The sequence below is a fragment of the Wasmannia auropunctata genome, unplaced genomic scaffold (assembly GCF_000956235.1).
Source record: "Wasmannia auropunctata unplaced genomic scaffold, wasmannia.A_1.0 LD335976.1, whole genome shotgun sequence".
Taxonomy (NCBI): Eukaryota; Metazoa; Arthropoda; class Insecta; order Hymenoptera; family Formicidae; genus Wasmannia; species Wasmannia auropunctata.
The window spans coordinates 104677-121667 of NW_012026914.1; the positions used below are offsets into that span (position 1 = coordinate 104677).

Genomic DNA, 16991 nt, shown 5'->3' on the forward strand with positions numbered 1-16991 from the left:
ATATATATATACACACACACACATACATATATGTACGTATGTATACTTTTGTATGTATTGTGCGTGCGCGTGCGTGTGTATATAAAATAGTTAAGTAATCTTAGAATATATCTTTAACACTTAATTTTTTAAATAGTAATATAATATTAAGAAAATGTGATAAACTTATATAACGAGACTTAATAATCTTCATTTATAATTGGTGTAAAAACATTGTAGAAGCGCGTAAGCTTTGCCATGTTGTGATGTCAGAAGTTAAAATTGTAAAAATTTGCAACAGTAGTCAATCTTGTGCATTAGCCATGTAATTGGATCCATTCCTGTCATCACTTTAGAATACACTTTTTAAGCATTTTTAAAGGCTGATTATGTACAAAATTCATATTAAATCGCTTTTCTCTCTTTTCTAGGAAATACAGTCTTTATGACAGACAGTCCGCCACCGTATCCTGGCATACAATCAGGATACGGATATGCAAGTGGTCCGCCACATCAAGGCGCTGGAGCTGCAGCAGGACAACCAGGAACTCCTGGATGGGCCAATCCGAATTACAACAGCCAGTCCCATGCAGGTGCGTATCCCGGCGGTTATGGACAACCGCCTTACAGCGGTTATTCGCCTAATCCACCACCGTATTCGACATATCCACAAAGCGGCTATACGCCTGGACCTTACAATCAGCAGCCTGGATCTTATCCATATCCACATCAATACTAATGAGTATTGTATGGATATATAATATATATGTATACACCTATCATCAAATTATAAATTACGACAAATGGACAGACATCGAGAGAATTACAAAAGAATGTGCTAAACATTCTTTGAATATATATGCTTGTGCAATATGTATTTTTCTAAATATCTATAGCTTACAATTACTAAAAATATGCTTTTCGCGAATATATAACACGTTGAATATATAACAAAGAATTATAATGCGTTGATTCTACAAGGTATTAGCATACGTTATACGTATTTATTAAACGTATACTATTAAACACGCATACGCGCGCGCGCGCGCGCGCGCGCGCGTGCATATATAAGGATGATATATAAAATTAAATATTAATAAAGATAATTTTTGCTGTTTTTATTCAAACCTATCAATTCAATTTCGTCTTAAACTAGAAAGATAGCTAAAAGGATTAATGCGCGCGCAGATACCCGCTAAACTTGAAAGTTTGAAATATTAAGCAATACGGTTGCGTAAGATGTCCTTACTTGATTTGAAATAGCATTGGCTTTCACTTCACTCAATTATTATCTAGTTGTCGGTAGATCAGTAAACGGCTTGGGCAGATAGAGCAGACTGCGATAAAGTGTGCATTAGTCAGTTCTTAATCCGCGTTATATCATCCATTTATATTGTGCATTTTAAATATTTAATAATAAATAATTATTTTTCACATATACACGAGTGGATATACAAATATCTTAATCGTTCATCACACGATTTACATTTAATTAAATACTGGTTAAAATTTGAATACAAAATTATGCCAGAACAAAATAAATTCAAAACATCAAATAGAAATTATGTTTGTATGTACTTCATTAATATTAATATTGATACTAATAAAATGTTAAAAATATAGTGTAATTTATTACCATTAAATTTCAACGATATAATTGCTGACAATTTGACTTTTGTTTTAACATATAAATTTTATAAAAAATAATCATTTATTGCAATTTTTCAATTTTTATATAAAATCTATTATGCATATTTATGAATCTTAAAATAAGTTTTAATAATATTATTATTTATTTGCATCTCCAAAGTTGATGTATGAGGCATTATTTTTGTTATAATTTAAAAATGTGTTATAAACATTTTCGTTAAGAAAATCGCGCTTTCCAAAAACGCTTTAGTTAAAACTGTGTCGTTAAAATTTGATGCGGTAATAATGTGATATCTTATTTTGAACTTGTGTTTAAAAATATTATTCCACATTATCGTTTTTTTTTTTTTTTATCAGATGCAAAGGCTGCTGAAGCTGCGCAGAGCGCATATTATGATCCTAATAGACCTCAATGCGCTTATGTTCCACCGCCAGAATATTATGTAAGTATATTTTAATTACATGTAAAATATTTATAGTGATGTCCAAAAGTTTATATCTGCGATATTTCAAAATATATAAAATGTTTATTTTATATATTTGTATTTTTTTAGTCTGAAAAAAATGCTTTTTCTAGAAATATTTTCTTCATTCTTTGACTTGATATAAAACAAGATAGTCCATCTCATTCGATAACTCCATTTATATTGTATGTTTATCGCGATAATATACATTATCTTATCTATGCCACACAACGTGGCGACCAAATGTACCTATATTTATATCGAGAATAGAACATCTCTCGTTCTCCTGACATAGAGATAGAGAGCAAATTTCATATATACTATACGAAATAGTGTATATTTGAAATAGTAACTTTGAATACATGTATGTATTATATGCAGAATTATAAATGTTTATGATAAATTTTGTCGTATGATATATTTCAGGAGAGTCCACCAGCATACACAAAGAAATATCAGTGAAAATATATCGGGTTACACAAGCGAATTATAGTGCAATCGGTATGCATTCCACTTTAGGCGAATACTGCAAATTTGTATGCTGTCGCGCATTTAACGTAGCAAACTGTCGTTTGTTACATAGCAACTCTTGAATCTGTACATTAGGTTCAAGATGATGGTTGAAGGTGCACTAGATTTCTCTCGTTACAGCTAAGCGCGTTACTGCAATGTTAAAGCACAGGTTATACAGGTATTACTGCATGCATTTGCAACAATACTGCTACGTATTAACGCGAGTATTAACAATAATTTCTTATGTACATGTTACTTCTTGAAAACGATTGTATTGTTGTGTTTCACACGAGTCTATATAATTACGGAATAAATGTTTGACACACATGTAAATACGTAAACGATTTGTATGACCATGAATTTGCTATAAATGAATATGTATCTTTAAGTCTTTATTGAAAGTTACAAAAATACACAATATATCAATTATGACACCATGAGCAATGCATTGGTCAAGTATAAAAACAAAGATTGATCGATCAACTTTTAAATACACTTTTGTGAAATATATTTCTCTAATGGTTAGAACATGGGATATAATCTCTACTTATGATATTCAATAAAAGGTAGTTTTATATCACAATATATTCGCGATAATATATTCTTATATGGGCTCATATTATAATTATTCATTGAAAATGTGTTAAATGTTCCTACTTAACAATATTTTATAATTTTATTCATTGAGCTAAACAAAAGATGTTAAAACAAAAACATCGAATAACGACACACTCGATATGAAATGGCATATATTGTAGCCAATTTCTCCAATCGACATTTGCAAAAAGATAAAAAAATAACTGCCTAGAATCCTATCCAAGCAATTTTTGTACATTATAGATTATGCTCTGGAATGTGTAAAAAAAAAAGGCTTTAAAAGTAGTCTACCCGTACTCGGAGGTGACTGTTAAACTAAGATTTCCATTTTCAATGTGAGTACTGTGATACCAAATCCGCGTATCCAACAGTACAACATCCGTGACATTGACGGAAAATTTAAAAGATTTACATTCGCTATCGCACTCCGGCGTTGGAGCCACGGTCCACGTTTTGCTACCTATTACCTGAGCTTGCCACATGAGTCTCGATATGTAATCCAACTAGAAAAGAAAAAAAGTCAGAAAGATGTATTGATGATCCTCTTGTGCAATGTACAACTCACGCAAATGATTGCGATCGTCCGGCTATAAAACACTCACGTGCATAACGGCACCTTCCTCGTAGCCTATGAAAATGTAATTGCTGTACGGAATTTCCGCGTCATCCGGCAAAAAGTGAGGTACGTTGTAAAATCGCTTCATAGCATCTAGAATCTGTGGATGGCAATTTTTCCAGCCGACGTACCAGGGATCTTCGCCCTCTCGATGTAACGCTCGATCTTCGCTCATCGCAAATACCTCGCGCAGATTCGCAAAGTTACTCTTAAAGTGCAAAAACTGGCATTCCTCCTCTACCGACTCGTAGGCACCTTCGATACGCTCGTACAAATTCCGAAAGAACTCGAGAGTAAATTCTCTACGCGCAGGCCAATTGTAAGCTGCATTCTTTATTATCATAGGTCGGGACGAATATGAATAAAAGCGAAATTCCTCTTTGGTCAAATTCGGCAAGATTAATGGCGCTTCGACATCGCGACAATAATCGCAATTCGTTATCGGTCTCGTGAATTCCCATACGAGATAATTATTCGGCAGTAAGCATCGAGTCCCTTGAAAACTCTTCATTATATTAGTGTAAAAATATCTATTAAATATGCCATAAAAAAATGGCACGAATAGTATCACCAGCAATTTTTTTGAACGCGTTGCAAAGCTACGATTCTTGGCACTTTCTGCATTAGCAGTCATAGTAATGGATTGTAAATCGTTTATCACAGCCCCGTGTTGAATATAATTTTCAGTTAACTTAAGAAATGCTTTTTCAATAAATTCTTCATTATTCTCTGTCGCTGCCATTCTAGAGTAAGAATAATGGTAGATAAATCCTTAAATGATTAATTTATCATCCGTTCATTTCCGCTTTTCATTTCGTTCATGGAAAAGTTACGAGTTATTTGCGTTTATACTCTATTGACGTAGATAAAAGTTAAATTTATTTTTCGTTTTGACATATGCAGAATGCAGTGTGTAATTCATGTTTCCAAAATTCCACTCTTTCACTCTTGTATCACACGGTATCGCTTTGCATTATAATTTCAATTGGTTCTAACAATATATTAACAGCAATTACTATGATGATAATTATTATAATAGCACTGCCATTTGTATTTCGTATTAATATAAGTAATCGCTTATGATGTATTGCGACACTGCGCGTCGATACTTACATTTGTTATCATTGCCCCAGCAAATGCGTATATATATTTGTACAGATATGAATCATTTGCTTTATTTAGATCTCAACGTGGTTTGGTTGTTGTGTTTACATTGCCAGAAAAGATTATTGCCACACAATATTTTGCTATGTTATTTCTCACGATTCAGCCTGGTGCAGCAATCTTTGTGCAAAGACAAATCTCACCGGTTTAAAATACAAATAATATACATGATGATAAATATAATACAGCTCATATTTACACTCTTGTACACGCAACACCTCGCTTGTCCTTGAGCTACATACGCGTACTGTAAGACTTGTGAGAGCTGCAGAGCAGAGAGCTACTATCGATTATACGACGGAAACTTTCATCTCTCCCAGTTGGTGGGGATTCTCCTTCCAATGGCATTCACATCTGCCTTACGAATGGGAGAGAGAAAGAGAGAGAGAGAGAGAGAGAGAGAGAGAGAGAGAGAGAGAGTGAGTGAGTCTGTTTTAGTCGCGGCCAAGTACTTTAACAAGATGTTTCCTGCATCGTATGTTCAACAGATGTGTTCTTCTATTTCCGTTAAAAGAACAGCTTGCATTATGACGTGTACGCTTAGAAAAGTTTTTCCATATATGATAGAATATATATTACACAGATTTGATAATTACTTCGTCATTTACTTCGCAACATTTCTACTTGATTGGATAGAACTACGATTAAAATAATTAAGCATTAAAAAACAAAAATCTCAGAAGTATTTATTTTATCAAATCACACAACTAATGTACAAGTCTCATTCAAACTGACTTCTGAAGTAGATTTCTCGACAGTTATTAACTGTATCGTAGGAATTACTAGAAATTTTGATTTATTTTATTCTTGCGATTACACGATTCAAACGGTATAAAACCTAATTTACAGCAGTTACAACGCTAAAGAATGTATATGAATCTTTTATGCATAATTCTTACAGACCGTGATATAGTAATGGACTCGTTTTGACCTTTTTTACAAATTATTTTTACTATTAGGCCAATCACAAAAAATTGAACGGATTTTGTTATTTTATTTAGCTCGAAATTCGTTGTTATTCTGCTATCGAGTGTAATGTTACTGAAATGTAAAATTATCCAATCCATTTCTTGTTTACAAGAACTGTAACTTTGTTCAATAGCGATATAATGTGCTGTAGTCCATATTAATATTACGCAAAAAAGATGTGTGTGTTTCTTCTTTGTTGCAGAAAGTTACAACAAAAAATAAAACTTTGATAAAACTTAACATGTACAAATAGATCTCGTACAGTTTTTGAATAATGTGTAAATGTGTATAGACATATATGTGATTATTAAATTCGGTAAACTGAAAGTTATGTAAAAAAAAATGTGTAAATGAATAATTACAAATCGTAAATTGCATCGAAATTGATCACTTCAAAAGTTTCCTTGTAAATGCAATATTATGTTACTTCAACCCTTTCGCTACGATGCGCTCGTAACAAAAAGCGCTCGTGTGTAGAAAGCAAATATTTCTGGCGCAAGCAACGCTAATAGGAATTTTTTATGAGTGATAAAGATGAAGTTATAAACATTTTAATATAGTTTTTCGAAATGTTTTTTTTAATTTGCCCATGATTACCTAATCATAGATATTGGTATATAACTTTTTTATTATTAGTATCAAAAGCTGGAGGGAATAGAAATATAGACAGTCTTATAATCGGTCAAATAATCGCTCACTTGTTAAAGGCATAAACGTATGCTCTTTGCAGCGAAAGGGTTAATTGACGTATAATTTTCATAGAGTTTTATAAAACTTGCTCCGTTAATATAAAGTTTTATAAAGTAGTACATCAATAATATATTAAATCAAATTAAAATTCTTGACTATAATATCCACATCAAAATGCTCAAAATGACATTTTTATTGCAACAAATCGAACTGAATATTATATATATATATATATATATATATATATATATATATTTTTTTTTTTTAATAAAACAGTTTTGTAGATTTCAATAAATTTGTAGATACATTTGAAGAAAATAAAAAGAAAAAGAATTTTTAAAAATCATATACGTAAAATACACAATATTATCACAACACATTATTAATTATGGAAGTTCCACTAATCACAGTTCTCTGTCTATCTTACTTTCAGCAATGTAAAAAATTCAGGGTATACACTTAAATCTGGACTATGAAAATATAAAACATTTGGCATAGTGATTACATTCTTTTTTCCCCAATAAATCAAGACTAGTCACTTAAATTGTTTTTGTAACGGGACAGACTACGTTTATTGGGTATTCTTCGCGATAGTGCAACTCAAAATAAATTATTACTTACTGTTAGAAATGTGTGTGACTAGCTGACAGTTTTTATGTCAATGTAACAGCAGTGTTTGTATCAGTTTACACCCGATTAAGAAATTTACAGAAATCAAAATTTCCAGCGATTATCAATCAGAAGTAACACCATTTGCCAAGAATGGCGTCCTTAATAGCAGATATGTACTGCGCAGGGACCCAATATACCCAATATCTCGATGCTTCCGTAGTGCCTAATTGTATTGCCTGTAAATATTAATGTAAATTTAAGATTAAAGATTATTGTTAGAATACTCAATGATGAATATAGAATTTACAGCGATATCTGATGAGCTAAGCAATATCCATACCATAATATGATATTCAGGATGATCGTGAATAGGTTCACTGTGGACACCTTTTATCGAATTCATAGGTATTTTGTCTGTTCTTTCTTTCGTGCCGATCCAAAGCTGATCTTGTTCTAATTTAAATGTTAGTCTGACTTTTCCACCAGACTTGTTTAACATTCCAGCTAATGGGAATTCAGGCAAAGGTTCCTATACAATTAATTGCAAAATTAGTTACAACAGAATAGGTTTCATCTCACTGTATGTATGTGTACGTGTGTGCGTGTGTGTATAAAACATGAACTTGTACAGATTATACCTTGCTATCTAGTATTCCTGGCATCACGTCCTCCGGAATACCTTTATCTAAAACTTTTCTATGAACTTTTTGTTGTGAAAGAGGTTCTTTGCTCACCGAAGAAACAGCCTCATCAATGAGGTCTTGTTTCGTTGGGATTGACACAGCCAATACGTCATCTAACTTTGATCCAACTATCATGACTTTGGCACCTTGATGAAGCAAGTTAATAATTTTGTTAATCACAAAAAGTAAATAGAATATGCTTATACAATTACAAGACATGCACTTTCAAAGTAAGTATACCTCGACTGATTATTACCTTTCGTGACTCCCAAGTTTCTAAGAGTCTGATCGTCTTTGGCTAATCCTTTGAACATAACTTTCTGCATCGCTTGTGGTACTGAGATAATTTTTTGCAAATGTTTCTTTAATTCGGCAACTGTGCCATCTAAAGGAAAATTTACACTAATCTTCTGTTTGTTGTAAATCACTGTAAAGTCTATATTCTCTACTGTGGATGATTCTTGCAAGGTAGTTGCGGCGGCATCCTGCAAGTTGTCGACATTGTTTTCGCATTCCATCGTAGATTCTTTTGTGTCTGTCGCTGAATTTTCAATAGACTTTGGACTCGACGCGAGTTCCGGACAGGGGGACGAGTTGCAACAGCTGTCATTGTCGCCCTTTACAGTATCTAGAAAGATAAAAATCACGTCAACATGACAATCGGCAAGAGCCCTAAATTTATCCCCGTAAGAACATTGTTGATTACGCACGATCGCGTACGATAATCTATCTTGGAAACTAAAGTTAATCGAATTATTTCGATATTTGTCGTGCGATATCCGGACACGGGTGTAAATCGAGAGATCGGTTAACCGGTGAAAGGTTAACGTTTCGAGCTACATCCCTTTTGCGGGAGATACATGTATATTTCGGAAGTGAAAAACAGCGGAAACGTACGTCGGTGCATCGGAATCGAAGATAATCCGTAAATGCACGCTTAGAACGCTTAGAAGCTTGCGATAAGGACGAGCATCAACGTCACAAAATTATCTTCTGACATACACAAACACACACCGCAATAGGGGGTTTCAATTAAATGAATGGACGAAATGTCCACCCGTCAGCCGATCGGATTTCTCGCGCGATTGAAAGGAAAGGTGGTAAAGCGGGTGGTATAAAGAGTAACCGAACATTGAAAATTTTTACAGAAAGTACGAAAAATAAACAGGATTCAGCACGTACCGACGTACTCCATGTTGAACCGTGTTCCGTTCCGTTGACCAATCAAAATTATCGCAGAGAGCGTTACGCATCGCGATATCGACGGTGACGCACGCGTTCTTCGGAATGACTTTCGAATTTTTGAATCTATATATTATATACTCTCGAAGCGTGGATATCAGCTCTATTAAATCGCATTTATATACATGAATGTGCATACATGTAGAAGAGGTGAAAATTGTATATTTTAATATTTATTTTAAGAAATATTTATTTTAGAGACAAAGATAAGACTTATACATATACATATGTATATCATATATGTCTACACCGACGAGATACCGTTAAAGACCATTAGCCCTGGACAAATTTTCGTGCCAGCAAATGGCCCCGGAGGTAATTGCAGAGTGCCGATGTTATCGACTTTTGACATAAATTTGCGATTTATTTGAATAATACATTATTAAGATTATAATTTTTATTATATAAATGCTTTATAAATAAGTATGAATACTTATAATGCTATAAATACTTTTTTTTCCAACTGTTTTACCATCTCTTTGGATAATCAAACGCGAATGGTAACTATAAAAATGCAGTTTTAAATTAAATTATATAACTATTAGCTTAAGATATAATACATATGAATTACAATGTATGTACATACATGTCTAAAAAACATTGATCTATTAATAAATCATAAAATTAATGTTATATTATTGACTAATTGCTTAAATTTGAGCAATTACTAAACTGTATCGGCATCTTTTTTCTTTCTTTTTTTTTATCTACAGAAGAAATTTTCTTCATCCAATGGCACGCCACCATGCTTCCGACGCTTCCGACGAATGACCGACTTGGAAAAACGGAAAATTGGGAGAATCACGTTACTACATTACGCTGCGGTTCTATGCTATAACGAATCGCGCGGATCGCGCCGCGCGTGCCGCGTGCTGCAACTTGCTGCTTGCTATTGCTCGCTATAGGCGCTATAGCTGCTGCGTGGAGAGAGTGGTAAGGTTAAGTTTAAAAAAGGATACGTACGCATTACGCGTTTTTCACGGGATAAGAAGATTCACAGCGATTTCTAGCATACAGTTATCGAATTAAGATGGCGAGCACAGGACGTTCCGCTTTCTCTCAGAATGGTCAATATTATGCGTTTTGCGGTAATGACGGCAAGTTGAAGATCTGGGAGACCGCGAGCGGCCGGTTGAAGCACGAGTACACTCCTAATCGGCATTTATCGTCACCCTGCAGCGTCATAGAATGGATCTCCGTGAGCCCGCAATCGGCGGGCAACATATCGGTAAATGCGCCATGTGCTCTCTCCAACCCTCGTGGAAATTACCTTAATTACCTTCTCTTTCTTCTTTTCACTTTATTTACATGTTTAGCGTAGGTATAAGTCGATATGTTAAAACCTCGATAGTTTCCAATCCTTGTCCAGACCAATATTTTTCCTGTCCATGTGTACTATCTATCTGCTTTAAATTTATCAACACGTAACTTTCCAGAAGGAATTAAATGTTAAACGCATATTGTATTTTTCATTTTTGCATTGAGACAAATTACATGGTTGGTATTTTATACAAATATTTCCGGCGAAAAATCACGAGATTTTTATACTTGGATAAATACGCCCTTTATAAAAATGACTAGATCGAATATATTAGAAATGCCTTTAATTATTCCCCAATTGTAAATACATTTATAACGATGAAACATTTTCTATGTTCTTTAAGCCTTCACCGAGAAAAAAACGTAGAAGAAAGTCAATTTCGGAAGAAATCGATCACAAAGCCATGGTAGCAATGGGTTCGATGAATGGGAAAATCACTCTGTACGACGTAGCAGCTGCATCTGTCAGTGCTACATTGGAGAACGGTCATTCTTCTACCGTTACAGCGATCGCTTGGTCGGCATGCGCCGGATTAATTACAGCTGCTAACGATTATCACATAGTGGAATGGAATCTTCAAGAGAATGGGATAAAATGTAAATGGAAATCTGGCAAGGCAAAGGTCACTGCCTTAGCAATTCTGTCAAATGGAAAATCTTTGCTGTCTGCGGAAAAAATAATCAAGTGGTGGAATTTAGCGACGAAGCAATTGATTCGCACATTTACTGGACATGCTAATCATGTCACTTTTCTTCATACTATACAAGTAGACAACTCAACTAGTTATCTAATCAGTGGTGCTAGTGCGGACAATCATCTTTCTGTATGGGCATTAGACAAAGTACGTTGCGTTTCCTCTCATTTTTTTAATATTTCAAGTGGTCCATAATATCTAGCACAATTACGTTAGAAGGTCTTAAGTTCAATTCTGTGATAAAGATTTTTGTAGACAAATATCAATAGTTAATTAACGATTAGAAATTAAAATTTATTTCTAAAGATGAGATGCAATAAAAGATAACGTCTTAATACAATACTTATTCATTCTTACTATCTCATATGATAATTGCAATTTGTTTGTATTATATGACATAATCTTGCTATGCATACAACTTATTCGTTTGATTATTTTATATATTCAAAGTTATACATGTTTTACAAATAATCTCGTTTTATGTCTATTTAGAATAAAAATGATAAAGCATCGATAACAACGCTAGCCATGCAAGACGAGGCTACATCCGTCTCGATACTTGTTGCGGAAGAATTGCAGGTCGTCGTATTGGTTACTACGCAATCGGGTCAAGCACAATTGTTCAAGTATCAGCCAAATGGTCATACCAAACCATTGAAACCATCTCTTAACATTGCGGTAGCGGCAGATGTCAGTCAGAAGGAAACTGTTCAACAGATTCCAATTTTAGCAGGTCACTTAACTGAAGATGAAAAACTATTACTGGCATACGGTAGTTATTTGAACTTGACATTCGAAAAAGTTATTCCCGACTTTTCGGACAAGGTACAATGTTTAATCAGATCAGAAAGATTGGATACAAAAAAATCAAAAGAAAGGAAAGAAGAGACAATTTCTAAAATAAAACCTACCGCAATAGAAGAAGATGTTGAATATCTTGCACCAGGTAACAATAATTCCGTATCATTACGTATCTTCTCTTTTTCTTCTTGTAGTCCATTAATGAAAATATCGAAAATAATTGGTTGTTGAATTTTCAATGTGTTAATCAACGATGGAAAAACGATAGAAAAATAAAATAAGAATGTCATAATATTGCAGGAATAGGAGTTCCAACACAAAAAAGGAATAGGACTATTTCAGGTTCTCAGTTACTCTTAAAAGATAGATTGGAAAATCTTAGTTTAAATGCAGACGCGAATACACCAGGCAGGATACCAATGAAAGGAGCGAATATGGCGCAATTACTGATGCAAGCATTAAATAGCAAAGATAAAACCATTTTGACGACAGTGTTGTTCACAAAAAATGAGACTGTAATTCGTAATACTATCGCAAAATTGCCAGTGCAAGCAATTACGCCATTGCTTAAAGAATTAATTGTTATGCTGCAAGGCAAAACATATGCGTACGTAATTACATTTTTAACACACATATATTGTTTCATTTATAGATTTTTTAAATTTTGCTTTCTTTTAACTATTTAAAATTTGCGTGTAATTTTTTAAAGACTAATTATTTTATCTCTGTTTAGGAGTAAAATTGCAGTAATGTGGTTGCAAACTTTGATAATGACTCATGCAGCGCACTTGATGTCGCGACCAGATATCGCGGAGATACTCAGCCCTATTCTAAGTTTTATCGACGCGAAATTAGCGCTTCTAACGGCTGTACAAAGACTAAAAGGCAGAGTTTCTCTTATAACAGGACAAATAGCTCAGGCTAATGAGGAACACAACAAGGATATAACTGAAGAGAGTTTGCTTGTTTATCAAGATCCAGGTTGATATGACATACCAATATTTTTAAAATTTTATCGAATTTGACATATTAAGCCACGTTATCAAAAATGTACGTAGATTCGTCGGATGAAGGTGCCGATAAAGACGATGTTGACTTAAGCAGCGAATCCGATGACAATTGGGAAGAGATGTCTGATCAAGATGTGCGAGATGAGCAAGATGAAGAGGACAACAGAAGCATCAAATATGAAGATGATTATGTGGGCGATAATGATTCTATACATAGCTGAAATCAGTAAAGTTGGTTGGTAATAGAATGACTTGTCTATAACTATTAATTTTATTAAAATAGATTACATAAAAAAGAGATAATTATAGTATAAAAAATATTAATTAAATATAATAGAAGATGTTCTATGTCTAAGTGGAGCAAGTATTTGGGCAAAATTTGTTAAGTTGAAATAAGACCTTCGGGGACTTAAAATTTTCGTTTTTATATGTAGTTGAAGAAAAAACATGGTCTTACGACAAGTTCAAGATGGTCGGTTCAATATGACGACTTGGAGTACTTGAAAAACTTACTCAAAACATTTAATTCATGGATCAGGTGGTCCGAAATTTGATTTCCATGAAAATCTGAAAATCTGAACGAATTTTGTTAATGGCACACCAACTGCCGTCATTTTGAATTCCGAAAATCTGACTGACGGATTGTTTATGAGTGACTCGAAAAACGGCTGTTGAATTTTTCAAGAGTATGTTTTTTAAATTACATAGGAAAACAAAAATTTCAAGCCTTTGGACATCTTTCGACTTAATTAATCTTGTCCAGACATTTGACGTGGAACGTTCTATAATTACTTTTATTTTCTATATAAAATTTTGATTATTACTACAATGAAGTTATTCTATTACCACGAAGTCATTCTTGCTGAAAGACGGAAAGAAATGATGTAACGAAGGTGGTGCTGTAAAAAATAATACCCTTTGCTTCTTGAGACATTTATTTTTACTATTATGTGAAGATTTGGAAGAAAAAAAACCAAATATATAGCATAATTTAGTAAAGTAATCATGAAAGCTAAGCTTTTTATCATTTATTTATAACAGCCATCCTTGTATAGCCAATATTTTTCAAGATAAATATACAAACATAATTATATACGGATAATAAATAAGTAATACGAGTGTTTTCACATCTCTTCTTGTTAATTCGTCATTAACTTGTTCTATACATATATACAATAATGTTAGATTTAAATATAAAAATTAGTGATGTAAAATAAAAATATTTTTTCTTTGCGCGAGTAAGATTTATACGCATCGCCCATAATATGCGAAATGCGTGTGACGCGATATCTCGTGAAATTTCGTTGATATTTAAAGAGTTCACTAAAATATTTTATATTATTTCATACTTTGAAATGTAATTGTGGCGATGCTGCCGCGCCGCACAATTGCACACGGTGTGCACGCGCCATTAGTACGGCGAGCGCCTGTGTGTAGGCCACCCGTTGTACAGCGCACTTTCTCGGGAGTAAGTACATACCTTATACTTACAAGAAAAGTAACATTATATAAGTTTCCGTCAAGTTTATGACAAAAAACTATGAAATACGAAGATAATATAGCCTGATATGTTGTAATTCAATTCATTATATATATAACTATTGAAATAATTAACAAGTTTTATCATTTAATGCTGAGAACAAAATGCCATTTACTTTGAAAACATTTTAAAGAAATCCATTTTATAAATGTTTGCTATGATTATTTAATTAAGCTATTTAAGTTCATTGACGATAAGAATACACATACACAACATGATTTTTGAAGTAAAAATTTTTTTTTAATTTTTTATATCAGTTGATTTTTAAAATAAAAATTTTTTTTGAAAATTTTTTATATCGTGATTTTTAAAATAAAAATTTTTTTTTGACGATAAGAATACACATACACAATATTAAATAAAAAATGCAGTAAGTAGCCATTAATGATTCATATCTTAATTATTAGTATTTTTATATATGTCCTATATAATGTTTTCTCAATTTAAGCTTAGCATAACTTTAGAAAATACTGTGCCATAAGAGCGATCAATTTTAATATTTTATTCTGTTTTTTCGAAAACGAAAGCAATATATTTCTCTTTTAGAAAATAAACAAGTTTTATATTCTAATAAATTTTGTTTTTTGTTTCCTTATATGTAGAATCGTCTTCTTTGTACCATTAACAACAGATTAACTTACATGATGGAAAAGTACAAATATACATATAATGTCTACGTTTTCAAGCTGTGAGTGGAAATTTATGTGTTATCACATATAAATTGTTATTTAAAATTATCAAATCTCTTGAAGGCTAAATAAATTCGATAAACTTTAAAAGACCGGCTGGCCTTGTGATAAATCGTGGTCGCGTGTCGTTTCAAGTATCTACGACACACCTACAAAACGCTGGATATCTCAAATGCAAAATATCTCCGTCTTGTGTGACGTGTTTATAACTTACTAAATTGATAATTCACATTTGTTAACAGTAGCGATTGTTTTAGTCGAGTAGGTTACTAATCATTAATTGTTACAATTAATTAGTGATCTGTACAATAATTATTTATAATTATTGCTATTATTGATTTTGTGCTATTTGTAATTATTTTATAAATAAAAGATAACAGTGAACTAATAAAGAATTCTCTTTCTACTTAAGTATTCTCCTCTCTTATCTTTATTTTATATCTTTACATTGTATTAAAATTATTTTCTGCTTAGAATTTATTATATTTATTGTGTACGGTTAGCAACAAACTGTGGAGAATACTTAAGTAATAAATGTAATATAGCTTTTGAAAAGATGTTATTTATATACCTTTAATTTCTTGGAGAAAAGGTGTTTTATATAAGATGGATATAATACGTACTATATCATTTTTGTGCATTTCATAACTTATCGAAAAAAAATATGATTCGTAAAAATCTATAGATATATTTAAAATTAAAAGATTATTGTTCTCTTGGCATTTTTGTTAAAATAGATTCTTAAAGGAATGTGTAATAAACAAGAAAAGAATGAGATGAACCTGAGACACCTTATATATCGCGACTGATAAAAAAAGCGTTGCAATTGCGAAGCCGAGAAAGCGGCTCACTTTTTTTATTATTAATGTATAATCATGTTTACGCGTAGAAATTTTATCCCAGAGAATATAGGTATCGTGTTAATTAATTGTTATCGCATTAGTCATTCGAAGTAAAGTAAAAAATATTAAGATAACAACTAACGAAATTTGTTAACGAAGCAATTTTTGTTACGAATTTTTATAGTTGACATCTACGTATATAATTTACCCATCCAGTATAATTAACAATGCGACATTACAAAATTATAATTATAAATGTAGAATTCTATATTGGACATTTATAAAGAAAAATAAATTTCCAAATTTTATTTATCTTCATAAATGCATCTCTGAGAAAAATTTTTCTTTAAATTTACATCGACATTGAAATTAAATGGATTCTTACAAGAATTAGTTTCCGTTAGCATAATATACATTTAATAACAAATCTTATATCTATAAATAGCATAATATATGAACAAATCTTTATTCTTCATTAACTTTATAAAATAGCCTTTGCAGCTTAAACAAAACTTTGACATGATATACACATTGAAATATTTAAGATAGATTGGCAATCACTCAGCAAATTAAAATGATTTTAAATGGATATAAATGAATTTATTTCAACATTTCCGAATTGGCACTTCTGATTTTTCGAATCCATTAAAATCCAAAAATAATATTTAATATGCAGGATATAAATACATCCAAGTTCAACATAGCTTATTTCGTATTTCAATTTATTCGAATACAAAAATAATAGGAACATGAATTCATCTCCGAACTCTAAAGCGTCAACTCGGATAAATTAAAATGAATTGCAATGTTCAATTCATTTGAATTAATTTTCGTTTGCTGGACAGTTAATTTATTGTAGAAAATTATATTTTTCGCTAAATACGTATATATAATGTTTAAAATTATTAATTAAAA

At 32.2% G+C, this 16991-nt stretch overlaps 4 protein-coding genes across 10 annotated transcripts in view; 2 read left to right on the plus strand and 2 right to left on the minus strand.

The window, feature by feature from the left end:
- LOC105454671 (WW domain-binding protein 2) overlaps nucleotides 1-2939 on the plus strand; it is a 4616-nt gene extending 1677 nt beyond the window's left edge. The window contains exons 4-6 of one of the 2 annotated variants that reach the window (XM_011697475.1): nucleotides 411-572; nucleotides 1987-2072; nucleotides 2520-2939. In XM_011697475.1, coding sequence (XP_011695777.1) covers nucleotides 411-572; nucleotides 1987-2072; nucleotides 2520-2555 — 284 coding nt within the window. In that variant the 3' untranslated portion in view covers nucleotides 2556-2939. Of the gene's footprint in view, nucleotides 1-410; nucleotides 1086-1986; nucleotides 2073-2519 lie in introns of those variants that run through there. The other variant, XM_011697473.1, reaches the window with a different exon arrangement.
- Nucleotides 2940-2981: 42 nt separating this feature from the next.
- On the minus strand, nucleotides 2982-6885 carry LOC105454670. 3 transcript variants are annotated; one of them, XM_011697472.1, is made up of 3 exons: nucleotides 4933-6885; nucleotides 3806-4562; nucleotides 2982-3706 (listed from the first exon to the last, which is right to left on the minus strand). In XM_011697472.1, the coding sequence occupies exons 2-3, from the start codon at nucleotides 4559-4561 to the stop codon at nucleotides 3491-3493; spliced, it is 972 nt and encodes a 323-aa protein (XP_011695774.1). In that variant the 5' UTR covers nucleotide 4562; nucleotides 4933-6885; the 3' UTR covers nucleotides 2982-3490. The 3 variants fall into 3 exon arrangements, with proteins under 3 accessions (XP_011695774.1, XP_011695773.1, XP_011695772.1); XM_011697471.1 differs by having other exon boundaries at nucleotides 3806-4810; XM_011697470.1 differs by having other exon boundaries at nucleotides 3806-6885.
- A 126-nt stretch (nucleotides 6886-7011) lies between these two features.
- On the minus strand, nucleotides 7012-9222 carry LOC105454672 (ubiquitin domain-containing protein UBFD1-like). 3 transcript variants are annotated; one of them, XM_011697476.1, is made up of 5 exons: nucleotides 9120-9222; nucleotides 8194-8565; nucleotides 7893-8083; nucleotides 7595-7783; nucleotides 7012-7490 (listed from the first exon to the last, which is right to left on the minus strand). In XM_011697476.1, exons 1-5 carry the CDS (start codon nucleotides 9130-9132, stop codon nucleotides 7380-7382), a joined length of 876 nt encoding a protein of 291 aa, XP_011695778.1. In that variant the 5' UTR covers nucleotides 9133-9222; the 3' UTR covers nucleotides 7012-7379. The 3 variants fall into 3 exon arrangements, with proteins under 3 accessions (XP_011695778.1, XP_011695779.1, XP_011695780.1); XM_011697477.1 differs by lacking the exon at nucleotides 9120-9222 and adding an exon at nucleotides 8835-9113; XM_011697478.1 differs by lacking the exon at nucleotides 9120-9222 and adding an exon at nucleotides 8648-8807.
- A 775-nt stretch (nucleotides 9223-9997) lies between these two features.
- Nucleotides 9998-14021, plus strand: LOC105454673 (WD repeat-containing protein 43). Of its 2 annotated transcripts, XM_011697480.1 has the most exons (7): nucleotides 9998-10112; nucleotides 10190-10407; nucleotides 10844-11341; nucleotides 11687-12140; nucleotides 12296-12602; nucleotides 12729-12976; nucleotides 13054-14021. In XM_011697480.1, exons 2-7 carry the CDS (start codon nucleotides 10210-10212, stop codon nucleotides 13224-13226), a joined length of 1878 nt encoding a protein of 625 aa, XP_011695782.1. In that variant the 5' UTR covers nucleotides 9998-10112; nucleotides 10190-10209; the 3' UTR covers nucleotides 13227-14021. The 2 variants fall into 2 exon arrangements, with proteins under 2 accessions (XP_011695782.1, XP_011695781.1); XM_011697479.1 differs by having other exon boundaries at nucleotides 9998-10407.
- The last annotated feature ends 2970 nt before the right edge of the window (nucleotides 14022-16991 follow it).

Excerpts from the sequence above, each read along its gene's own strand:
- LOC105454670 (XM_011697472.1), bottom strand. The coding sequence starts at position 4,561 with ATGGCAGCGACAGAGAATAATGAAGAATTTATTGAAAAAGCATTTCTT. Across the intron at positions 3,707-3,805 it reads AGGAAGGTGCCGTTATGCAC|TTGGATTACATATCGAGACT; the intron begins GTGAGTGTTTTA and ends TTTCTTTTCTAG.
- LOC105454672 (XM_011697476.1), bottom strand. Across the intron at positions 8,084-8,193 it reads AAACTTGGGAGTCACGAAAG|GTGCCAAAGTCATGATAGTT; the intron begins GTAATAATCAGT and ends TGCTTCATCAAG. Across the intron at positions 7,491-7,594 it reads ATCCTGAATATCATATTATG|GCAATACAATTAGGCACTAC; the intron begins GTATGGATATTG and ends TAATATTTACAG.
- LOC105454673 (XM_011697479.1), top strand. The coding sequence starts at position 10,210 with ATGGCGAGCACAGGACGTTCCGCTTTCTCTCAGAATGGTCAATATTAT. Across the intron at positions 12,603-12,728 it reads CTGCAAGGCAAAACATATGC|GAGTAAAATTGCAGTAATGT; the intron begins GTACGTAATTAC and ends ATCTCTGTTTAG. Across the intron at positions 12,977-13,053 it reads GCTTGTTTATCAAGATCCAG|ATTCGTCGGATGAAGGTGCC; the intron begins GTTGATATGACA and ends AAATGTACGTAG.